We start from the raw sequence: 21,200 nt of genomic DNA, 5'->3' as shown, positions 1-21,200 counted from the left end.
ATGTTAAATTTCCAGCCACAGCACCTGGCTAGACTGGTTTTCCTAGAGGTCAACACCAACCCCCAGGACGACAGTTTTTATTGGCAAAGTTTTCATCCGGGCAAGAAAAACACCCCTCCCCCCTTTCTATTTTGTATTCTAAACAAACTTGAATGTACACATTACAATCCATAGCTTTAAACAATCACAGGTTACACAAAACATGGCAAACCTGTCGTGAGTTTGCATATAAAAACTGTACAGCTACACTTGTAAATATATTTGATGTGAATCTATCCATGTGTTGACAGATATGAATTAAAATAGATGCAGATAAATAAAGTATACATTAACATATTGGTTGTGTTCAGAGAAATACCAAGAATACAGAACAACACCTCAAGAATGCCTAATAAATCATATTTTTTAAAGCAAGTAATTTTATTTTATTTTTTATCTAGACTCTGACAGGAAAAGGATTTACCTAAATATACCAAATTCAACAATACAGGTGTATATTTTTCTCCCTTAAAGGTTTATTCAATGATCAAAGTAACTAGAGAAAACACTTTTGGGAAGGCTGGGAGAGAAGTAACAAAGTTCGCATGCAGTTTAGAAGTAAAACTGAAATTGATCATTCCTTACTCGGGATTAAATCCATTGACGTGCAGGATCCTCATTTGTTTGACTATAGTGCTTTTCCCAGATTCACCAGCCCCTATAAACAAACAAAAAGAATGCTGTGATCTGTGGCCCGATGCCCTTGCCATCTTGCCCGCCAACCCACGCTGAACATTTCCAAGTACACGCCAGCAGCTCCCGGCTGGAGGAGCTGGCCGAGTCACAGCTGCGCGCGGGCCGGGAGCCATGCGCTCTGCTCTACCGCCTTACCCAGTAGCAGCAGGCGGTGAGTAGCTTTGTAAGCCAGGCGCTCCTTCTGCAACTGCTTCTCGATCTTTTTGTTGGCCTCGCGTCTTTCTTTTTCATCGACGCCCTGGTCTTCTGTTGTCTTGCTGTTGCTGCCCAAACAGCCCATGCCTGCCCGCTTGGTTAGACGTCAGGCACAGCTAGGAATTTGCACAAAAAGCAGTCGAGTTGTAGATGTGTGTGGGTCCCGAGACGGCTTCTTTTCCTCGCTGCTGAAAGAGATGGTCTGGTCTCTCGGTGTTTCCGGATCAGAACAGGCAGGAGTCTTTCTCCCTCCCCCTGCCCACAAGAAGGATGCAAGGAAGACGCACAGAGTCAAATGCCTTTTCAAGCTAACTGTTTAGAACTATCTGCTGGATAAATAGTATAAAATGAACGGAGCCAGGGGCAGAGAGTGCCAGGCGCCGCTGGAGCCAGCCAGGTGGCACTGCGCACTCCGCGCGCCCAGCGTCCCGAGCCGGTGCAGCCCCGCCCAGCTGCCCGGCTGGGATGGGCTCAGAGGAGACCCTGAGGGGGCGGTGCACTCAGCCCAGGGCCCCGCAATGGATGTCGGCCGGTTCAAAAGGGAGGAACTGTGTGCACTGCTGAGTCCCCACTGGGCGACTGTGGGCACCTACCTGCTAGCCCTTCCCCACTGTGCCTCCAGGGCGAGACCTGCGCTCCCTCGGGTCCGAGCTGCACCCGAGCTTCTGCAAGGTACGGAGGAGGAGCTGGCCCTCCGGGGCGGCGGTCGGTACCCTGGTCCCAGGGCGTCAGATGGGCGCTAGCGCTAACAGTGCTGGAGAGGTCGGGAGCTGACCTCCAAGGGCCGGGCCGTGGGAGGCTCACCCGCCCAGGATCCTGAACCCGGCCGGTGGCTGTCTCGCAGCCCCAGCCCAGGAGAGCGGTCTGAGCGAGCACTCCCCGCCGATCCTTCGGATGCCTCCCTGTTCGCAGGCAGGCGAGGCCTCGCGCGCAGGATCATACATATTCTATCAGGGAGGAGGATCTGTAAAGAAGCTCATCAGTCACACCGCCTTTGTTCCCTTCATTTTCTAGACTATTCCAGCACACCCACGCCGCCGCCTCTCTTAGCCGCTTGTCTTTACCTCCAGCCCCCATTTCTCCTTTGCAGTTCTCTGAACAGGTGTACTCTTTCCCAGAGGACACTCTGGCCTTGAACTTGGCATTGCAGTGCAGGCACAGTGAGGGCAGGAGACAGACATATGCCCTCACGTGTGTGGCTGAGTGAGATAGGTTCCTTCCATTCCTGCTACAGCCAGCCGGACGGGCAGCCAGCCTCTCTGCACCTGCGTTGCTGGACTTGGGGGAAGGAGGGCAGAAGAGGTACTGGGCAGCAGTCCGGGACCAGCACTGCGCAGTGGCCATCACTTCCCTGTGCGTTGTTATTACAAGCTGATGGTGTCCGGTCTCCGGTGTCGGTGGCACTGCACAAGGATTCTTTCATATGACTTTGCTGGGCTCCCTCTTCAAGTGCCCCTTTTCTCCAAACCCAGATTTCCCTCACTTTCTACCTGGCGTGGCCTTTTCTGCAGAGAGCAAACCCCCACCTACCAAGGGGAGGCGCTTCCTGTTCTGCTGCCCCTAAGCCCAGCTGCATGCAGGCTCCATCCTGTCAGTGAGTCTCCTCTCCTCTGCTCCTGCTCTTTGGCTTGTTTCTTTCACGTGTACGAATACATTAAACTCTGTCCCGTTTAAAACCAACAGCAGTTCCTTCAGTCGCAAGTCCCTAGTCAGTTCCACCACAACCAACAGTTAAAAGGGGATGCTATGCCCCTTGTCCTTCCTTACCTCCTGTTAACACTTCAGCCTCTGGGCCTACTGTCCTACACCGAAAATGAAAATACAGTGGTCCCTTATCTATCGCCGGGGCTAGGTTCCAGAACGCCCCGCGGTAGGCGAAAATTCGCAAAGTAGCGACCTTATATTTATTTTATTATTTATATGTATTTTAAGGCTTTATAAACCCTTCCCACACTCTTATAAACCTTTCCCACACCCTTATAAGCACTTCCTATGCTCTTAAACACTTTCTATACTTTTAAATCTACATAATTTTTAACAACATATAAAATTCTATATGGGTACTGACCAGTGAATATACAATAATACTTCTTTAATGTTTTAATTTTTTTTGTATATTTTTATATTGTTTTCAATTTTTTAGGCTAGAAACATGCTTATTTTACTACAAAAATAATATATAAAAATACCTATATACCACAAAATCCCGCGATACAGCGAAAAATCTGCAATACAAAATTAGATATATACAATTTTAAAATCTGCGACACAGTGTGACCACGAAAAGTGAACCACAATCTGGCAAGGGATGACTATTCTCAGCAGAGTCATCAATGGTCACCCGGAAGCTAAAGGTCATCCATGAACTTTGGTCTTTACTTTTTCTGACCTCCTTAGTGGAGCTGGCTCTGACCCTCCTTCAGAAGCTCTTGACCTTTGGCTTGCAACAGATGGTATTTCTGATTCTGCCTGCTCTCTGGCTGGTGGATCTCCACCCCTCCACCAGGTGGAGGTGCCTTGGACCCAGAACAATCTTTCTCCCCATAGGCACATGCCTTGTGGGGCTACTGTACCTTGCATGGTTTGTACACACAGCTCTGACTATGCCCATATCAGGTCTCCAGCCAAGCTCACCCTCCACCGTTGTCCCCCAACACACCTCTACCTCACAGGCACCTCCAACTCTCCCTGCCAAGGCCTGAGCTCATCCCCCATGCCGACCTCCCATCTCCAACCTGCCCTTCTCTGGGAATAGGGGCCCAGATTGTCCAACCAGAACATGGAAGTCATTCCTGACTCCTTTTCCTTCTTGCCAATCCAAATAGAATCTTGTTATTCTGTATCCTGAGTATCTATCTTATCCTGTCCACCCTACCTGCCATTGCCATGGTCTTAGATCACTAATCTAGCCTTGATTTTGGCAGCGGCCTCCTGCTCACTTATTCCAGTGCACCCTGCACAGTGTTGCCACAGTGATAATACAAATCTGAACATATCACGGTCAACACCACCTACTAGCCCCTGGCTCAATGTAATGACTGGATCAATGTAAACTTGAGGGCTTCAGCTCTCACTCTCTCCAAGTGTTTTCCCATCGTTCTTCTAATTGCATTTCCTGAACACCTTAATTCATCCTAGTGCTGCTCCTCCCTCTGGAAAACCTTGGCCTGTTCTTTTTCTTTTTTGTATTTTTCTGAAGCTGGAAACGGGGAGAGACAGTCAGACAGACTCCCGCATGCGCCCGACCGGGATCCACCCAGCACGCCCACCAGGGGCAATGCTCTGCCCACCAGGGGGCGATGCTCTGCCCCTTCGGGGCGTTGCTCTGCCATAACCAGAGCCACTCTAGCGCCTGGGGCAGAGGCCAAGGAGCCATCCCCAGCGCCCGGGCCATCCCTGCTCCAATGGAGCCTCGGCTGTGGGAGGGGAAGAGAGAGACAGAGAGGAAGGAGGGGGGGTTGTGGAGAAGCAAATGGGCGCTTCTTCTATGTGCCCTGGCTGGGAATCGAACCCAGGTCCCCCGCACGCCAGGCCGACGCTCTACCGCTGAGCCAACCGGCCAGGGCCTGGCCTGTTCTTCACTTGGTGGATTCCTACTCATCCTTCTAGCCTCACTACTGCCTCCACGGCCCGGGCTGGGTTCCCCTTCTCCGTGTTCCATCATCTCACCGGCACCCTGCATTGGGACTCTGTGTTTTACTGCTCTTTCAGAACTCCCCTAGACTGCAGACTCCACGAGGGCCTGGCCGAATCTGTTCTTGGCGCCGGCTGCACCTGTGCCTGATCCAGCGCCTGATCTGGAGGAGGTGCCCTGGGAATCCTTGTGGAGCAGATGAATGAATGTACAAATGCCAGAGACAGATAATTTCTGCTTGAAGTGTGGTTCTCAGTAAAGGAATTTCATGGTCAAGTTTTTTGTTATTCAATTGTTTATTTATATATTAACTTTAGAAAGAGATAAAGAGGGAGAGAGAGAGAGAGAGAGACAGGAACATCAATCTGTTCCTGTATGTGCCGTGACCCGGAATCAAATCGGCAACCTCTATGCTTTGGGATGAGGCTGTAACCAACTGAGTCATCTAGCCAGGGCAATGAAGTTTGAAATTTATAAAATACTTGTCTAGTTCAGTACTATTTTAAAAATAAGAATATTCTTTTAAAAACAAAAGCACTAAATCACTCTTTTCAACACAGGCAGAAGCAAATACACAGTGCTATACTACATTCGGAGTTAGGTCAAAAGTTCTAATTTGGTGGAAGTACACTCTTTAGAATGTTTTCAGGTCTCACACCTGTGTTAACACAAATTTTGACACATGGCAATATCAACCCATCCATAGTGTGGCTAATGGGCAGTCAGAAGGTGAGAAAAGGTATGTAAAAACAACATAATATAGTGGCATGTTTATAAGAATGTCAGTTATTTTTTAATGCCAAGATTTCTACAGATTGCTAGTGGGAAGAGAAGGGGACAAAACAAATCCCATGAGAACTTATAAAGGGAGAATTAAGTTAGAACCCAGAAGCTATACTTCTAAGGCAGCCTGATATTTAGTTACTCTAAAAATATAGTGAAATGTTTCCACTTGTTAAGATTTAGGAATTAGGATTAAAGATAACTTAAACTTTTTAAAAAAATTATTGATTTTAGAAGGAGAGGAGACACACATAGACACACACACAGAAATAAAGAAATGGAGAGAGAAATTAATTTGTTGTTCCACTTATTTATGCATTCATTGATTATTTCTTGTATGTGCCCCGATCAGGGATCAAACCTGCAACCTTGCTGTATGGTATGACACTCTAACCAACTGAGCTACCTGGCTAGGGCCTAAAGATACTTTTTTTTTTTTTTTTTGAGACAGACAGACAGAAAGGGAGAGAGATGAGAAGCATCAACTTGTAGTTGCAGCACTTTTCAGTTGTTCATTGATTGCTTCTCAATGGTACCCTGATGGGGGGAATGGCTCCAGTCAAACCAGTGACCCCTTGCTCAAGCCAGTGACCTTGGGCTCAAGCCAGCTTCAAGCTAGCGACCTTTGGGCTCAAGCCAGTGTCAATGGGATCATGTCGATGATCCCATGCTCAAGCCAGTGACCCTACACTCAATCTGGCGATCTTGGGGTTTCAAATCTGGGACCTCAGCAACCCAGGTCAACACTTTATCCACTGTGCCACAACTGATCAGGCTAAAGATAAGTTTTTATATGTTGAATTTTATATGATCAGACAGACAGGTCTAATAGAACATATCTGCACTATGTGACTTAGCGTGCTGCACAATACCCTGCTAAACACTGTAAAATATAAAAGCAGTGTTTTTATACAGTGATGTAGTGTTTCTTAAAAGAAATGCAAAGTCAATCTTTACCTAGTCCTACCTTTATCCCATAGGAACTCAACACAAGTTTTTTGTTTGTTTGTTTGTTTTTTACAGAGACAGAGAGTCAGAGAGAGGGATAGATAGGGACAGACAGGAACGGAGAGAGATGAGAGGCATCAATCATCAGTTTTTCGTTGCAACATCTTAGTTGTTCATTGATTGTCTTCTCATATGTGCCTTGACTGCGGGCCTTCAGCAGACCGAGTAACCCCTTGCTCGAGCCAGAGACCTTGGGTCCAAGCTGGTGAGCTTTGCTCAAACCAGATGAGCCCGTGCTCAAGCTGGCAACCTCGGGGTCTGGAACCTGGGTCCTTCACATCCCAGTCCGATGCTCTATCCATTGCGCCACTGCCTGGTAAGGCAAGATTTTTAAAAAAAACAAAACAAAAAACCCAGTCACCTGGCCTTCTCCTTGTTTGGTCTGGAAAACTGATCCTCATTGGCGTTTCCAAGCATGGGATCAGAATTCAAAATCTCAGCTGGCTCACCTGGATCTGGGGGAGCTGAGCTGTAGGTAGAGCATGGAGTACAGCCAAGCGCTGCTGGCAATGTAAGCATCTGTTGCCAGGCAACACTGGCAGCCGCACTGCCCTCCTCCAGCTGCACACACTCACCTGCAGAGATGAGGGCTGCTGGCGGGGTTGGAGGAGAACTGGGAAGACACAGAGAGTGGGGGCGAAAGGGCAAAGATAAAACAAAGTGATCTTTTCCTCACTTTTGTTGATGTTTAAGACAGCATGTCTCAGAAGTCTTAGTGCATCTGAACGTTTAATTACTTATATTTCTTTTCTATTACTTAGTTTTGTGAATTTTGGATACTGTAATTTTTAAATTTTGTTTGTTTCTTTCATTACCTCTGATCAAACTTGACAGATGTCAAAAAATATTGCACCTGTTCTCTGCTCTGGTTAGTTGAACTGAAGTTGATGACCACAGTAAGAACAAAATTTGTTTCTCTTATAAATAAGAAAAAAAATTTTGTTTTTCTCCACAGAAGTTTAACAACTGGATGAAAATATTCAAAGAGCTTGACCTGTGTTGGCGCAGTGGATAAAACGCTGACCTGGAAATGCTGAGGTTGCTGATTTGAAACCCTGGGCTTGGTTGGTCAAGGCACACAGGAATCACCTACTACGAGTCGATGCTTCCCACTCACCCCACCTCTTCTCTCTCTCTCTCTCTCTCTCTCTCTCTCTCTCTCTCTCTCCTTTCTCTAAATTTAATAAATAAAAAATCTTTAAAAAAATATTCAAAGAAACTGTTTCAATTCATGCAAGCCAAGATCTAGGAGATGAGAAGCTAGTTTGAAAAATGACTCGACTGCTATACAGCACAAGACAGCGGATAGTTGAGTTTAATTTAAAAAAGGCAATACTTACAGACAGTTTAATAACTGGTTTTTCAGTAGCATTTTATACTTTAGAAGTTAGTAAAGGTTAAAACTGCACTAAGACTTTTGGAACAGATATATAAAAACTTTTTAAAAGAAGAGGAAAAAAACAGTTTAGGAAAGATGAAGAGTCAGTAATTCAGGGCAATGACAATGTCCCAAGAAACCAGAGGCTGCAGCCAGTTCCGCAAATGAACTTGGCGCCCATGCAGTGGCAGCTGCGTGAGCACTTGGCCCTCTCAGTCCAGCTTCTGCCATTTAAACAACGTGCTGTTGTTTCAGCTCTTGTCTTTCTCAGTATCTTGGTGGAGAGAACCCGTGTAGACTATTTTCCATTTTTAACAGGGGAGCTCACTCCATGACATAATCGCAATACACTTTAAAGTGACTGTGCTTAATTTTTAAGATGTTTATAGGAAAGTAGGGAAACATTTCCCCCTTTTGTACGTAATACTCTGCAATCAACTATTTTACAATTTATTGAAATATTTGTCCTCTTTTTCCTCCTTCTTACTCCTATAGGCAAAGTAATGTTATATTAAGTAGCTTTCGGAAGTATCATCCATAAAGGGTAGTAGAAATGCAGACTTATTCAACTAACAGCTTTAAAAGTCAAAATAAGAGCAAATCCTAAGGGAAGGTGAGCTGTCTCTGATTCCATCCAGTGTCCCCAAACCCAGGGCTGAAAGAGCCTGACTGGGATGCAAAACTCTGTCACAGGCAGGAGTTTATGACAGCAGGAGAACGTGAGGGGGGAGGCTACTGAATGCCAAAACAAGATAATACACCTCCCTAAACCAGAACAGAGAATGTAGCTATCAGTGTCTGCAGCTCACTCAAAACAGCCGGTGAAAGCCGTCAAATTAGGTCAGGTTCTGAGACCGAGATGGACGGGCGGGCGGTCAATGGACCGTTTGTGTGTTGCGGGAGAAACCGCACACATTCAGAGTTGCATTTAAAACACATTTTAGAAACCAGAAATCAAATAACGGGCTCAAGGACCAGAGGAAGCGTGAGAATTAGCATTTGAACAGTGAAGATCAGCATTCCTGTCTGTTTACATAATTCTGTTCTTGAACCTCAAATAGCCTAACAAAATACTGGGACTACAGCAGAGTCAGACCCATTTGTTATGTTTCGATACTCAGGTGAAGTTTCAAACATAGTCTAATCAATTTTAAAGATATTTTTTCTTTGTTTTGCTAACTAACAAACATCAGATGAAGTAAAATGTAGAAACTGTGAACAAACCCACCACACATGAACAGAATTTAAATCTTAAGAGAAATTTTGTGATTAAAAAGTAGTTTCAGCACTGAGTTCAAGATAGCATGAGTTTTCTCATCCTCAAATAACTACATTCACTAACATTTTCTTATAAAGTGAATCAGACTCCATAAAGTCCCCTGATTTGGAGCAAAAAGACAGACAACACGATGTGCATTTTAAATGCTTAGCAATGTTCTCCTGGTGTCACAGGCTCTCGGGGGATGTCAGAGCTACCAGAAACATGGCGACAGGAGTTCTAGTCTAACCACACTGACTCATCATCGGCCTTCACCAATGACTACCTGCCTTACAATTATTTTCCTGTTTTAAGCAAATCATGTAACATTGTGCTGTAAGGAAAGATAGTGAAGAGAATCCAATTTGGTATCTACCCGCTGTAGATTCCTATCATTGAACATGTTTATTTCTGTCACAGGCCATCCTCTAAGACAGGGGTCCCCAAACCTTTTACACAGGGGGCCAGTTCACTGTTCCTCAGACCGTTGGAGGGCCGGACTATAAAAAAAAACTATGAACAAATCTCTATGCACACTGCACATATCTTATTTTAAAATAAAAAAAAAAACAAAACAAAACGGGAACAAATACAATATTTAAAATAAAGAACAAGTAAATTTAAATCAACAAACTGACCAGTATTTCAATGGGAACTGTGGGCCTGCTTTTGGCTAATGAGATGGTCAATGTCTGATTCCATATTTGTCACTTCTAGCCGTAACAAGTGATATGACGCGCTTCCGGAGGGGTTTCCTTCCCCCCCTCGTCACCGGAAGTAGTACTGTACGTGAGCGATGCCGCGCTTTGCATCCGCATCCTGTGCTCCTCTCACTGACCACCAATGAAAGAGGTGCCCCTTCCGGAAGTGCGGCAGGGACCGGATAAATGGCCTCAGGGGCCTGCGGGCCGTAGATTGGGGACCCCTGCTCAAAGAGATATACTACAAAGCAGATAAGCTCTAAGACCAATTTCTTGTGTTCTTGAGCAGTTGGGAAAGCAGGAACAGCATGCCGCGATCATTCAGAGGACAACGCATGACACTATGTAGGAACCAAGGGCTGAAAGGGGTGGCAGGGCCTCCCGTGGGGTGAGCGTTCATGGAATTGGGGAAAGCTTCATCAGGGAGGAGGCGCCAGAGGCATGTCTTGAAGAATGGTGGGGCTGGATCATGTAGAGAGAATATATACAATTCAGGTGAGGAAAACTTGCTAGGTAAAAGCAATGAAAAGGGAACTGGCATTGCCCTGAAGGGAGCTGGGCCAGCAATGAAAACTAGATGAGCCATGGGAATATATTGATATGTTCTTGGTATGGCGGCTGCAGCTTAGTGGTGAACAGCATGGAAGGCACGGGCTCAAACCCCTCTTCTATGTTGTTCTCAGCTTCCTTCTCTGTAAGTCAGTGAGGATGATGGTATTCTCCTCACAGTAATGTGGTTGGTGAGAATTATGAGTCAATTCATCTATCACAGTGCCCAGCAAGTAGCGAGCTCTTAAACAGTGTAGTAATCATTTTCAGTCAACATTAATTTAATAAATACATATCCATTTTATCCTTTTACATTATCTCCCTTTAAGGAGCGTCTGAGTTTTGTCTCTTAGGCAGACACATGAACAATGTACTCCAGTATAGACAACAAAGATTTGTTCAATATCCACCTGTACTTAGCTGAGCAAAGTACTAGCTGCTAGCTTTGAACATAAAGGTGACAAGATGTGTTAGAAAAATGACTAAAAAAATGCACAATTGATAAGTTGATAAACAAAATATGGTCGATACATAGAATGGAATATTATTCTGCTTTAAAAAGGAAGAAAATTGTGACACAACATGAATGAATGTTAAGAGATGCAGGCCTTGACCAGCTAGCTCAGTGGATAGAGTGTCAGCCTGGTATATGGATGTCCTGGGTTCAATTTCCAGTCAGGGCACACATGTGAAGCAACCATCTGCTTTTCTCCCCTCCCTCTCCCCCTTGTCCCTCTCTCTTCCCCTCTCACAGCCAGTCGCTCGGTTGGTCTGAGCCTCAGCCTCAGACCCTGAGGACTACTTGGTTGATTTGAGTATCGGACCCAGACGGAGTTGCCAGGTGGATGGATCCTGGTCAGGGACCATGAGGGAGTCTGTCTCACTATCTCCCCTCCTCTCACTTAAAACAACAAATGAAGATATGCTTAGAGCAGTTACATTCATAGAGATGGAAAGTAGAATGGTGGTGGCCAGGGGTTGTGGATAGGGGATAATGAGGAGTTAGTTTTATGGGTTTGAGTTTCAGTTTGGGAGAGAAACAACTTTTACAGATGGATGGAGGCAGTGGCTGCACAACAATGTGAACGTATTTAATGCCTCTGAACTGTACACTTAAAAATGGAGAAAAGTGGCAAATTTTGTTTCACATGTTTTAACATAAAACAAACAAGAAAAAACTCACATGCAGAATCTTTGTCATGACAATGGTTGAAGAGAGGAATCTTTCTTTCTTATTTCAGGATATTTGTTTCAATTCTGAGTACAATTAAGTGACTTCAATTTCTTGTTTAGAAACATTGACTACAATTGTAGTTTCCTGCCAGCAGGTGGGAACTAAAGCCCGAAGGACAGATGAGGGATCTAAGGATGTTTTCAAATCAGTGCATTTTCACTCATTCATTCACCATAAAGCATTTTTTGAACACCCTCTCCTCCTACAGAGCCTTGAGATTACAAGAACGAGTTAGACATTGTACCTGATTTCAAGCAGTTTAAGTCTAGTAGAGAGGGATAGACAAGCAATCAATGTAAATGCAATCAGGTCCTCTGGGTTCTATAGAGACTACAGTGGGAGCATAGAGAGGGGTGTGTTTGTGTGTGGTCAATTACAGAAGTGAATAAATAGTATCATTTATTTTCCTAGAGGAATTTATGCTAACTTTTGTAAGCCACCTTTCATCTGAATTTTAAGACACCAAAAGGCACTTTATTTCCAGCATCTCATTGATCATAACCAGAGCTACAAAGTGCACATTATTATCCACATTTTGCAGATAAGATGTTAGTCGAAGGTTGTACAGGGGCCTCAGAGGGGTGGCCTGTGTCTGATCTCAATCCTGTGCCCTTTCCAGAAGGAACTCTAGGGCTCTTACAGACAAAAAACCCACACCATTCTCTCTTCTACTAATTTCAAAAGGAAAAATCAAACAAGCCCACTTCTTTTCTAACTCAGGCAGATTAATCTGCATATAATGACTGATGAATTAGTTAACTCTTTGCCCAGTTGCCTTAGCAACTGGTTTCTGTTAGAATTCGGTTTAGCTACAGAGTTTAAAGCATCAGTAACACTTATACTAGAATGTCAAATTGTATATGAAATTAAACAGAACTGAAAATTGTGGGTTTTTTTTGTTTGTTTGTTTGTTTTTTTTTCATTTTTCCAAAGCTGGAAACAGGGAGAGACAGTCAGACAGACTCCCGCATGCGCCCGGCCGGGATCCACCCGGCACGCCCACCAGGGGCGACGCTCTGCCCACCAGGGGGCGATACTCTGCCCATCCTGGGCATCGCCATGTTGCGACCAGAGCCACTCTAGCACCTGAGGCAGAGGCCACAGAGCCATCCCCAGTGCCCGGGCCATCTTTGCTCCAATGGAGCCTTGGCTGCGGGAGGGGAAGAGAGAGACAGAGAGGAAAGCGCAGCGGAGGGGTGGAGAAGTAAATGGGCGCTTCTCCTGTGTGCCCTGGCCGGGAATCGAACCTGGGTCCTCCGCACGCTAGGCCGACACTCTACCGCTGAGCCAACCGGCCAGGGCCTGAAAATTGTTTTTATCAGAGGTGGAGGCTGCCTTTTTCAAAACTGTAATGGCTCTAAAATTTGCAGGGCTGCTGACAATAAACAAGGGACACAGAGCTTAAGATTTGTCTACATTTGCCATTACATAGTTATTTATGTTTGTCATTAAGTAGGACCATTTGATGGCTTTAAGCTATAGACAAATTAAAGACTTCCATTCAATAGGCAGTCTCTGATTGTAGGCAAATCACAATGTATTAGAGCCAGGGTTTTCACAGAGGAAGAGAAGTGCGCAAATATGAAAGGCAAGAAAAAGCCTGTGGGGATGGCCTGAAATTGTGTTCACCAGTGCAGTCATGATTTCCTTTTTTTTTTTTTGTATTTTTCTGAAGCTGGAAACGGGGAGAGACAGTCAGACAGACTCCTGCATGTGCCCGACCGGGATCCACCCGGCACGCCCACCAGAGGCGATGCTCTGCCCCTCCGGGGCATCGCTCTGCCATGACCAGAGCCACTCTAGCGCCTGGGGCAGAGGCCAAGGAGCCATCCCCAGCGCCTGGGCCATCTTTGCTCCAATGGAGCCTTGCTGCGGGAGGGGAAGAGAGAGACAGAGAGGAAAGCGCGGCGGAGGGGTGGAGAAGCAAATGGGCGCTTCTCCTGTGTGCCCTGGCCGGGAATCGAACCCGGGTCCCCCACACGCCAGGCCGACGCTCTACCGCTGAGCCAACCGGCCAGGGCCAAGTCATGATTTCTAAAGTATGTATGTATATGCTCAAAATCACTGTGCATATATATATATATGTATATGTGTATATATATATGTACATTTATATACCTGTGCATGTAGTATATGTTTATATAAATGCACATCTTTCTTAGTTCTGTCTGCTGTAAAGTTGAAGAACTTAAGACACTCCGGTCGCAGAGAACACACCTAGGGCTCAGACCTTGGTCTATGGTAATTATTCACAACCAAAGGGAACCAGGGTTCCTTGGAGAAATGCTAGTTCCAGGGTGGGGGCAGGGTAGCTACACAATAAACCTGGAACATTGTTATGTCAGAAAGTAAGAAAGTGCTTTAAAAACGTTGAGGGCATGTCACAAGAACATAGGAATCAGACGGAAGGGGCTCTCATTTGGCCAAATCTGGGATGGTTTGAGTGCCAAATATTTAAATATGGTATGAATTCTATGCCACTGAAAAATATAGAAATATCAGATGTCTATGCCAATAAAAAATAGGTAAATAAATAAATTGGGGAAGGGCGCCTGCCCCCTGGCAGCAGGCTTGTGGAGGAATTCTGCCAAGTGATTCAGCATGTGTGACCTGCAGAGTGGGGTCCGGCAAGACTCAGCAACGGAGCCTAGATCTAAGGGAACATTTTCATGAGGAGCAGGTATCTCATGGGCTTCCCACAGACTGCTTATTAGTTGCAGAGTAAAAAATAAGCACACAGTGGAGGAACTAGACAAAAATTTGGGTAATCAAAACAAACACTGTCAAAGGGGAAGGGGCTGGACATTGTCTGCTTCCTGATGCAGACCCTGAGGACATACATCGTCTATGTAGTGTTCTGGCCAGGGAGGTTACTGAAGCTGCAAACTGCACCTTGGTTATGTAAAAAAAACCAAACCCTATTCTTTTTTCTTTCTTTTTTCTTTAAGTGAGAAGAGGGGAGATAGAGAGAGACTCCTTCATGTCCCCAACCAGGATCCACCTGGCAACCCCATCTGAGGCCAATGCTCAAGTAACAAGCTATTTTTAGTGCCTGAGGTTGACATGCTCGCTCAGACCAACCAAGACACTGGCTGCAGGAGGAGAAAAGGGAGAGAAGGGGGAAAGGAAGGGGGAGAGAAGCAAATGGTTGCTTCTCTTGTGTGCCCTGACCAAGGCCGAGCCAATGCTCTATCCATATGCTGAGTCAATGCTCTATCCACTGAGCCACTGGCCAGGGCCAATATCCCCATTCTTAAGGAATACATATAGAAGTCTTTCAGGCGCCACGAGGCCCACAGCTAACTCTAGAATGATTAAGAAAATATCCTGTATCTACATCCATACCTTCTATCTGCAGAGAATGCAAACAAGGCAAATGGTGGTGGTTGAGGGGGATTGTTAACAGGTGAACCTGGGTGATGGGTATCTAGGAGTTCTTTGTATTCTTCTCATTCTTGAAATTTTCTAAGTTTGAAATTATGTCCAAATAAAAGGGTAAGCAAAACAGCACCACAGGGGTTCCCTGCTCGGCACAAGGTTCACAAGTGCATTAAAAATCAAGCCCAGGGCATCCAGGTTTGAGCTGAGCTCTCTCCAGCCATGTGCTCTTGCTGAGTCTACACATTCAGTGCCGTGTTCCTGTGCCTTGGTGGTACCTCTAGTGCAGGAACCAAGGCAATGCCATGGTGGTGATAGGTAGTTCAGAGCAGGACTGGGATTATTTGTGCTCCTTGGGCCCTGCAGTTGTTGAGGGACTCACACTATACAGTTTCCACTTCAGCCTGGAAGAAGCTGTCTCTGATTCCCTGCTGAATCACTGGTATCAGGGGAAAGCTCTGAGGCTAGGAGGTGGCAGGCCAGGCAATATCCATCACTTGGGCAGTGGACAAAGCCACGCTGGGCTCTGCCCATAGGAAGCCAGACCTAGGAAGAAAGATGGTGATGGAGTAAGCGGACGTTCCAACTGCCACCTCCCAGGACCAAACTGGATTACAACTTAATTTAAGAACAATCATCTTGAAAAATCAACTTTGGACTAAACTAAGAGGAATCTACAACCAAGAATCACCGAATAAGCCACACTAAGACTGGTAGGAAGGGCGGAAATGCAGAAAGGGCTGCCCCACTTCCAGGAGTGAGCGGTGGCTGAGAAGCGAGTGGTGGCCGAGGATCCAGAGGGACTCTCACGGTGGGACGGGTTGCCCCGAGAGGTGTGTACCCTCAGGACCAGATCCAGAGCCCCAGCCTGGAGCCCCAGAGCCTAAAAGAGGTGCCCAGATAGCATTTAGCTGTGAAAAGAGCCGGTTTTCTGTCTGTGAGAAAGAGACACACCTCTCGGACACACACTGTTTTAAAGGGCCCACGCAGAAAATCTCGTTTTCAGCCACTTACCCGGGGCTCTGGTGAGAGAGAGCTGAGAGGACTGGAATTGCAGGAGGAGAGTGTAAAGTTGGAGGCCCGGGGAGAGAGACTGAGGGGGATGGCCACCAGAACCCCTGTGCTGAGTCATTCTCTAGTACTGCAGTCAGCATCTTTCTTGGGTAGAGGAATCCCCTCTGAGTGACATCAGCCTGGGGAAGAGCAGCGGCTCCACCCTCGGGAGTGTCTCCTACCTGAGGGATGGCGATAGGTAGGTCTGAGAGGCCAGGAGGCAGGGGGCGCCTCAGTGACTCAGTTTTCTGGTGTTGAGACCGGAGCTCCCCCCCCACACCCTCCTGTGTCTGTGACTGGTGCTTCCACCTCACCAGAGACTCAGTTGAAACTGTTGGCGGGCAGACCACACTTCTGGGTCTTAGAGACCACACCCATGAGACTCCTGGGGCCTCACCTTACAGAGGTCGGTGGAAAAAAGTCTGGAAAGACTGACGCCTGGGGCTGAGGGACAGAGTCACAACCACCACCCTTCCTAAATTGCTGAATTGCAGCAGGCTTCCAGGGGTCTTCAAACTTTTTATAAAAACCGCCCACTTTTGCAGTGCTGGTCAACCTGGTGCCTACCGCACAACCAAACAGCACTGTGATTGGCCCACCATGAAAGCTGGACCACCCACTAGTGGGCGGTAGGGACCAGGTTGACCAGCACTGCAAAAGTGGGCAGTTTTTATAAAAAGTGTGTCGACCCCTGCTAGAGTTCTTTCAGTGGCCAAAACCAACAAGTAGCCAATAGATAGGCTGCAGGAGGCGAATCTCAGGGAAACTTGGCCTTTTGAGTGGACTTTCTCCCAAGACCAGAGAGGGAAGTAGCCAGCCTAGGAGGACAGCTTGGTATTTCCATGTACACCTGGGCCCAGCAGAGGCAGCCCCAAACTCTGAATTGCTTGTAGCTCCAAGAAGGTTACTGAGGGCCAATCACAGGCAATGTCTTTTGCTGGTCTGCGTTGGGTTCCTGCTTGGAGGCCCTGGGCTGGCACATCCAGGGGCCAGCTGTGGAAAGCATTGGTTCAGGACCTAACAACCCTTGCTAGAGTGGTATCCTAAGGAAAAGCTCCTCACACCTGGCCCAGCTGAGGCGAGTTCCACTCTCTGTGATCAGCACTGGCACAGCAACTCATGTGCATTGGATAAGGTGGAGCTTCACAGTCTGCTGGCCTGGAGCTGGATATTCTGTACTGCTAGGCTAGATTCCACAGGAGGAAGGGAGAGAGGCCTGGAGCATGGACATTTAAAGTATGGGTCCCTGTGAGTCTATTGTTGGATCTGGTCCAGGGGCTTAGCCACCTTTGGGAGGGGCACAGTCAGACCCAGGAGAGGAATCTCTCAGTCTTCCAGCCTGAGACTGGGGGTCTCAACAGCTGAAAGAACTTCTGCAGAGGGGACTGTTGGCCACACTCAGTCTGGACCTGCTGCTCACCTTGTTCAGGAGAAATAAAATTTGAGTATTCAGCAGTGGTTGAGGGATCAAGCTCTGGAGTAGGGGCCACATTCTGTGTACTGAGCTCCCAACCAAGAGACTCCTGAAGTAGGGGGTCCCACAAACATTGTATTCACAACCTCAGCTTCCCTAACCCACCAAGTGTGCAACTTGTAGAGGGGTTGGTTGGGTGAGGCTAGACTGACCCACAATATGGTCTTACTACAGAAGACTATGGGGAAGACCAGGCAGCTGAAAAGTGGGGACAAATCTTACAGATCTTGGGGCTATTATGGAGCTGTTGTCATCTCTAAGCAGGAGGAAGCTGATCCTTATACACAGGTTGGCCTCTCCCACAGCACCCAGACACAGAAAATGCAGACACAAACAGCGAAAAGTGTAGTAGCTACAGACTGGTAGCCCACAGTGGGGTACAACCAACAGTAGATGCCAACCAAAGAAGAACTAGAGCCAACATTACTGGTAGTGGGTGGCAGACAGCACCAACCATAGATTCAACTACCTATACAAGCAGCACATCCAAAGGTGGAGTCTAGCAGGCACCAGATACTGTGAAAAATAAATACACCCAACAGGACAGACATCGCACAGTGTGCAATACACATAACCAGGGTTGACCCTTAAAGCCAGCCAGCAAAAGCAATAACCATATCACAAAATGACCAACTGCATCTAATACTCACATATAACAAGAGAAAAAATAGTACTCTCAAGAAGCATTCCTAGAACAAGGAAAACAAGTGACCTGGAGAACATTATCACCGAGCCCATTTTCTTCATAAAGACCATCCAAAAATTTCAAAGTCAGCCAGTGCTACCTAATACACAGACAAAATGGACAGACAGAGAAATGTGACCCAAATGAATCAACAAGAGAAATCCCCAGAAAAAGGACTGAATGAGATGGAAGAAACCAAAATGCCAGCTGCAGAGTTTAAAACGATGATTTTTAGGATGCTCAAAGATTTTGGAGCAACAATAGATGGACATAATGAGCACCTAAATAGATAGCAAGCATCCAAAAGGACATTGAAATCATAAAAAAGAACCAGTTGAAAATGACAAATATGATATTAAAAATGAATACTGCACTAGAAGGAATTAAATGCAGGCTGGATGAAGCAGAGGATTAAATCAGCGATTTAGAGGACAAGATAAATGAAAACATGGAAGCAGAGTAGCAAAAAGAGGTTCAAAAAGAGAAAACTCTAAGAGAGCTCTGTGACAACATGAAGAGAAACAGCATCCACATCATAGGGGTTCCTGACGGAGAAGAGAAAGAATAAGGAATAAAGAAATTCTTTGAAGAAAACATAGCTGAAAACTTCCCTAAGCTGATGAAGGAAAAAGTCACACAAGTTCAAGAAGCACAGAGAGTTCCATTAAAAAGAAACCCAAGGAGGCCTACACCAAGACACATCATAATTTAGGTGTCAAAGTTAAGAGACAAAGAAAGAATGCTAAAAGCTGTAAGAGAATAGCAATTACCTACAGTGGAACCCGATAAGGATGACATCCGACTTCTCAACAGAAACACTTGAGGCCAGAAGGGATTGGAAAGAAAGAGAAATATTCAAAGTGTTGCAAAGCAAAAATCTACAACCAAGACTTCTTTATTCAGCAAGGCTATCATTTAAAATTGAAGGAGAAATAAAAAGTTTCCCAGACTCCAAAAAAAAAAAAAAACCCTCAAAAAATTCATTACAATCAAACCAGTATTACAAGAAATGTTAAGGGGCCTGCTGTAAAAAGAGCAAAAGAAAAAAAATCGAGAGAAAGAGGATTGTAGGTTTAAAAAATAAAGTGTCAATAAACAACTACATATCAATAATAGCCTTAAATGTAAATGGCTTAAATGCTCCAATCAAAAGACACAGGGTAGCTGTGTGAATAAGAAAACAGGACCCATAGATATGCTGTCTACAAGAGACCCAACTCAGAACAAAAGAGACACACAGACTGAAAGTGAAGGGATGGAAAAATGTATTTCATGCAAATGGAAATGAAAAAAAAGCTGGGGTAGCAGTCATATCTGACAAAATAGACTTTAAAACAAAGATTATCGTAAGGGACAAAGAAAGTCACTACATAATGATAAAGGGAGCAATAAAACAGGAGGATATAATCATCATAAAACTCTATACACCTGTCACTCTGTTGCAACCAGAGCCATTCTAGCACCTGAAGCAGAGGCCACAGAGCCATATTCAGTGCCCAGGCCAACTCTGCTCCAATGGAGCCTTGGCTGCAGGAGGGGAAGAGAGAGACAGAGAGGAAGGAGAGGGGGAGGGGTGGAGGAGCAGATGGGTGCTTCTCCCGTGTGCCCTGGCCGGGAATCGAACCCGGGACTCCTGCATGCCAGGCCGACGCTCTACCACTGAGCCAACCAGCCAGGGTGAGACAACTGGGGACCTTTTACTTGCAGGTGACATGGGAAAACTATTGTGAAGGACGCACCTCCTGTGCTGGGAGAGGCTGCTGCCATGACCAGCGGCTCCTAACGCCACAAGGCCATCCCTACTCTCAGACATGCGTGAAGCACTTTCTGCAAATCAGGGCTGCTAAATTCTGGAGTAAATATTTTTGAAACAAATGCTATACAAAAGCATTGTAAGGCCCTGGCCGGGTTGGCTCAGCGGTAGAGCGTCGGCCTAGCATGCGGAGGACCCGGGTTCGATTCCTGGCCAGGGCACACAGGAGAAGCGCCCATTTGCTTCTCCACCCCTCCGCCGCACTTTCCTCTCTGTCTCTCTCTTCCCCTCCCGCAGCCGAGGCTCCATTGGAGCAAAGATGGCCCCGGGCGCTGGGGATGGCTCTGTGGCCTCTGCCCCAGGCGCTTACAGTGGCTCTGGTCGCAACATGGCGACGCCCAGGATGGGCAGAGCATCGCCCCCTGGTGGGCAGAGCGTCGCCCCTGGTGGGCGTGCCGGGTGGATCTCGGTCAGGCGCATGCGGGAGTCTGTCTGACTGTCTCTCCCTGTTTCCAGCTTCAGAAAAAAAAAATGAAAAGAAAAAAAAAATGAAAAAAAAAAAAAAAAAGCATTGTAAGGGTGCATGGTGCTGTAGTAATCCTTATTCATAGGACTGTCTTAAGTTTCCAGTTAGGTAAAAATAAAACCAACCCCCCTCCATTAAAAAGAAACAAAGCCACAGAGAAGTATCTGTAATAAAAAAAAAATCTATTCCCTCCACGGGAACTAATAGATAGGTCTGGAGATGTACTGACATGTGAGGTTAAGTCCCAAGGTGGCCGAAGAAGAAGACAGAGAGTATTGGCCTACTTGTCTAAAGTCATCTATGGTCATAGATGCTTGTCTGGGAATAGAGAGAGGGCCTGGTGGGCTCCTGGTGAGCAGCTGGGATGGGGAAGGAAAGGTTTTCCTTTTTATTTTCTGTTCTCCTGAATTCTCTGAACTTTTTACAATGCATTTGTATTCTTTTTAGTTAAAGAGAGCAATGAACAAGTGTAATTCAATTATCTCCATTTACCCCAACCCTCTTATTACTACTACTCATCAGTGCTTTGTTAGTGTCTGCTGGAGCTTCCAGTGGCCCACCGTGTTCCCACTCCCCGCTCAGTTCAGCCTTCTCGCTTACCTGGAGCACTGTCCTCTGTACATCTCTGCAAGTGCTCTTGGAAGCCCAGACTCAGTTCAGTGACTCCTGCCTGAAGGCGATGCTGGCCTCACCTGAGTCCACTGGTTCTTTACTTCCTTCCCCTGTTGCTGTGGCTCTTGGTGAAGCCTGGTCTCTCTACTGGAGCAAAACCCTCCCCAGGCTGTTCCCTGCAATGCTCGTCAGATCAATGTTTGTTGAGTAAACAAATGAAAGACTCTCCCAGCAGCCTCCACTT

At 46.3% G+C, this 21,200-nt stretch overlaps 1 protein-coding gene and 1 long non-coding RNA gene across 5 annotated transcripts in view; one reads left to right on the top strand and one right to left on the bottom strand.

Moving 5' to 3' along the window:
- GNAL (G protein subunit alpha L) overlaps positions 1–21,200 on the bottom strand; it is a 199,474-nt gene that overhangs the window by 137,463 nt on the left and 40,811 nt on the right. For 2 of the 4 annotated variants that reach the window (XM_066247490.1, XM_066247489.1), the window contains exon 2: positions 625–697. In XM_066247490.1, coding sequence (XP_066103587.1) covers positions 625–697 — 73 coding nt within the window. Of the gene's footprint in view, positions 1–624; positions 698–870; positions 1,322–1,523; positions 1,657–21,200 lie in introns of those variants that run through there. The other 2 variants (XM_066247492.1, XM_066247491.1) reach the window with 2 other exon arrangements.
- LOC136315686 (uncharacterized) lies at positions 1,471–7,482 on the top strand. Its single transcript, XR_010727540.1, has 3 exons — positions 1,471–1,602; positions 4,642–4,835; positions 7,311–7,482. It is a non-coding gene; the product is annotated as an uncharacterized lncRNA (long non-coding RNA).

The sequence above is a fragment of the Saccopteryx bilineata genome, chromosome 11, assembly GCF_036850765.1.
Source record: "Saccopteryx bilineata isolate mSacBil1 chromosome 11, mSacBil1_pri_phased_curated, whole genome shotgun sequence".
Lineage (NCBI taxonomy): Eukaryota > Metazoa > Chordata > Mammalia > Chiroptera > Emballonuridae > Saccopteryx > Saccopteryx bilineata.
This window is presented reverse-complemented; position numbering and strand designations above follow the sequence as displayed.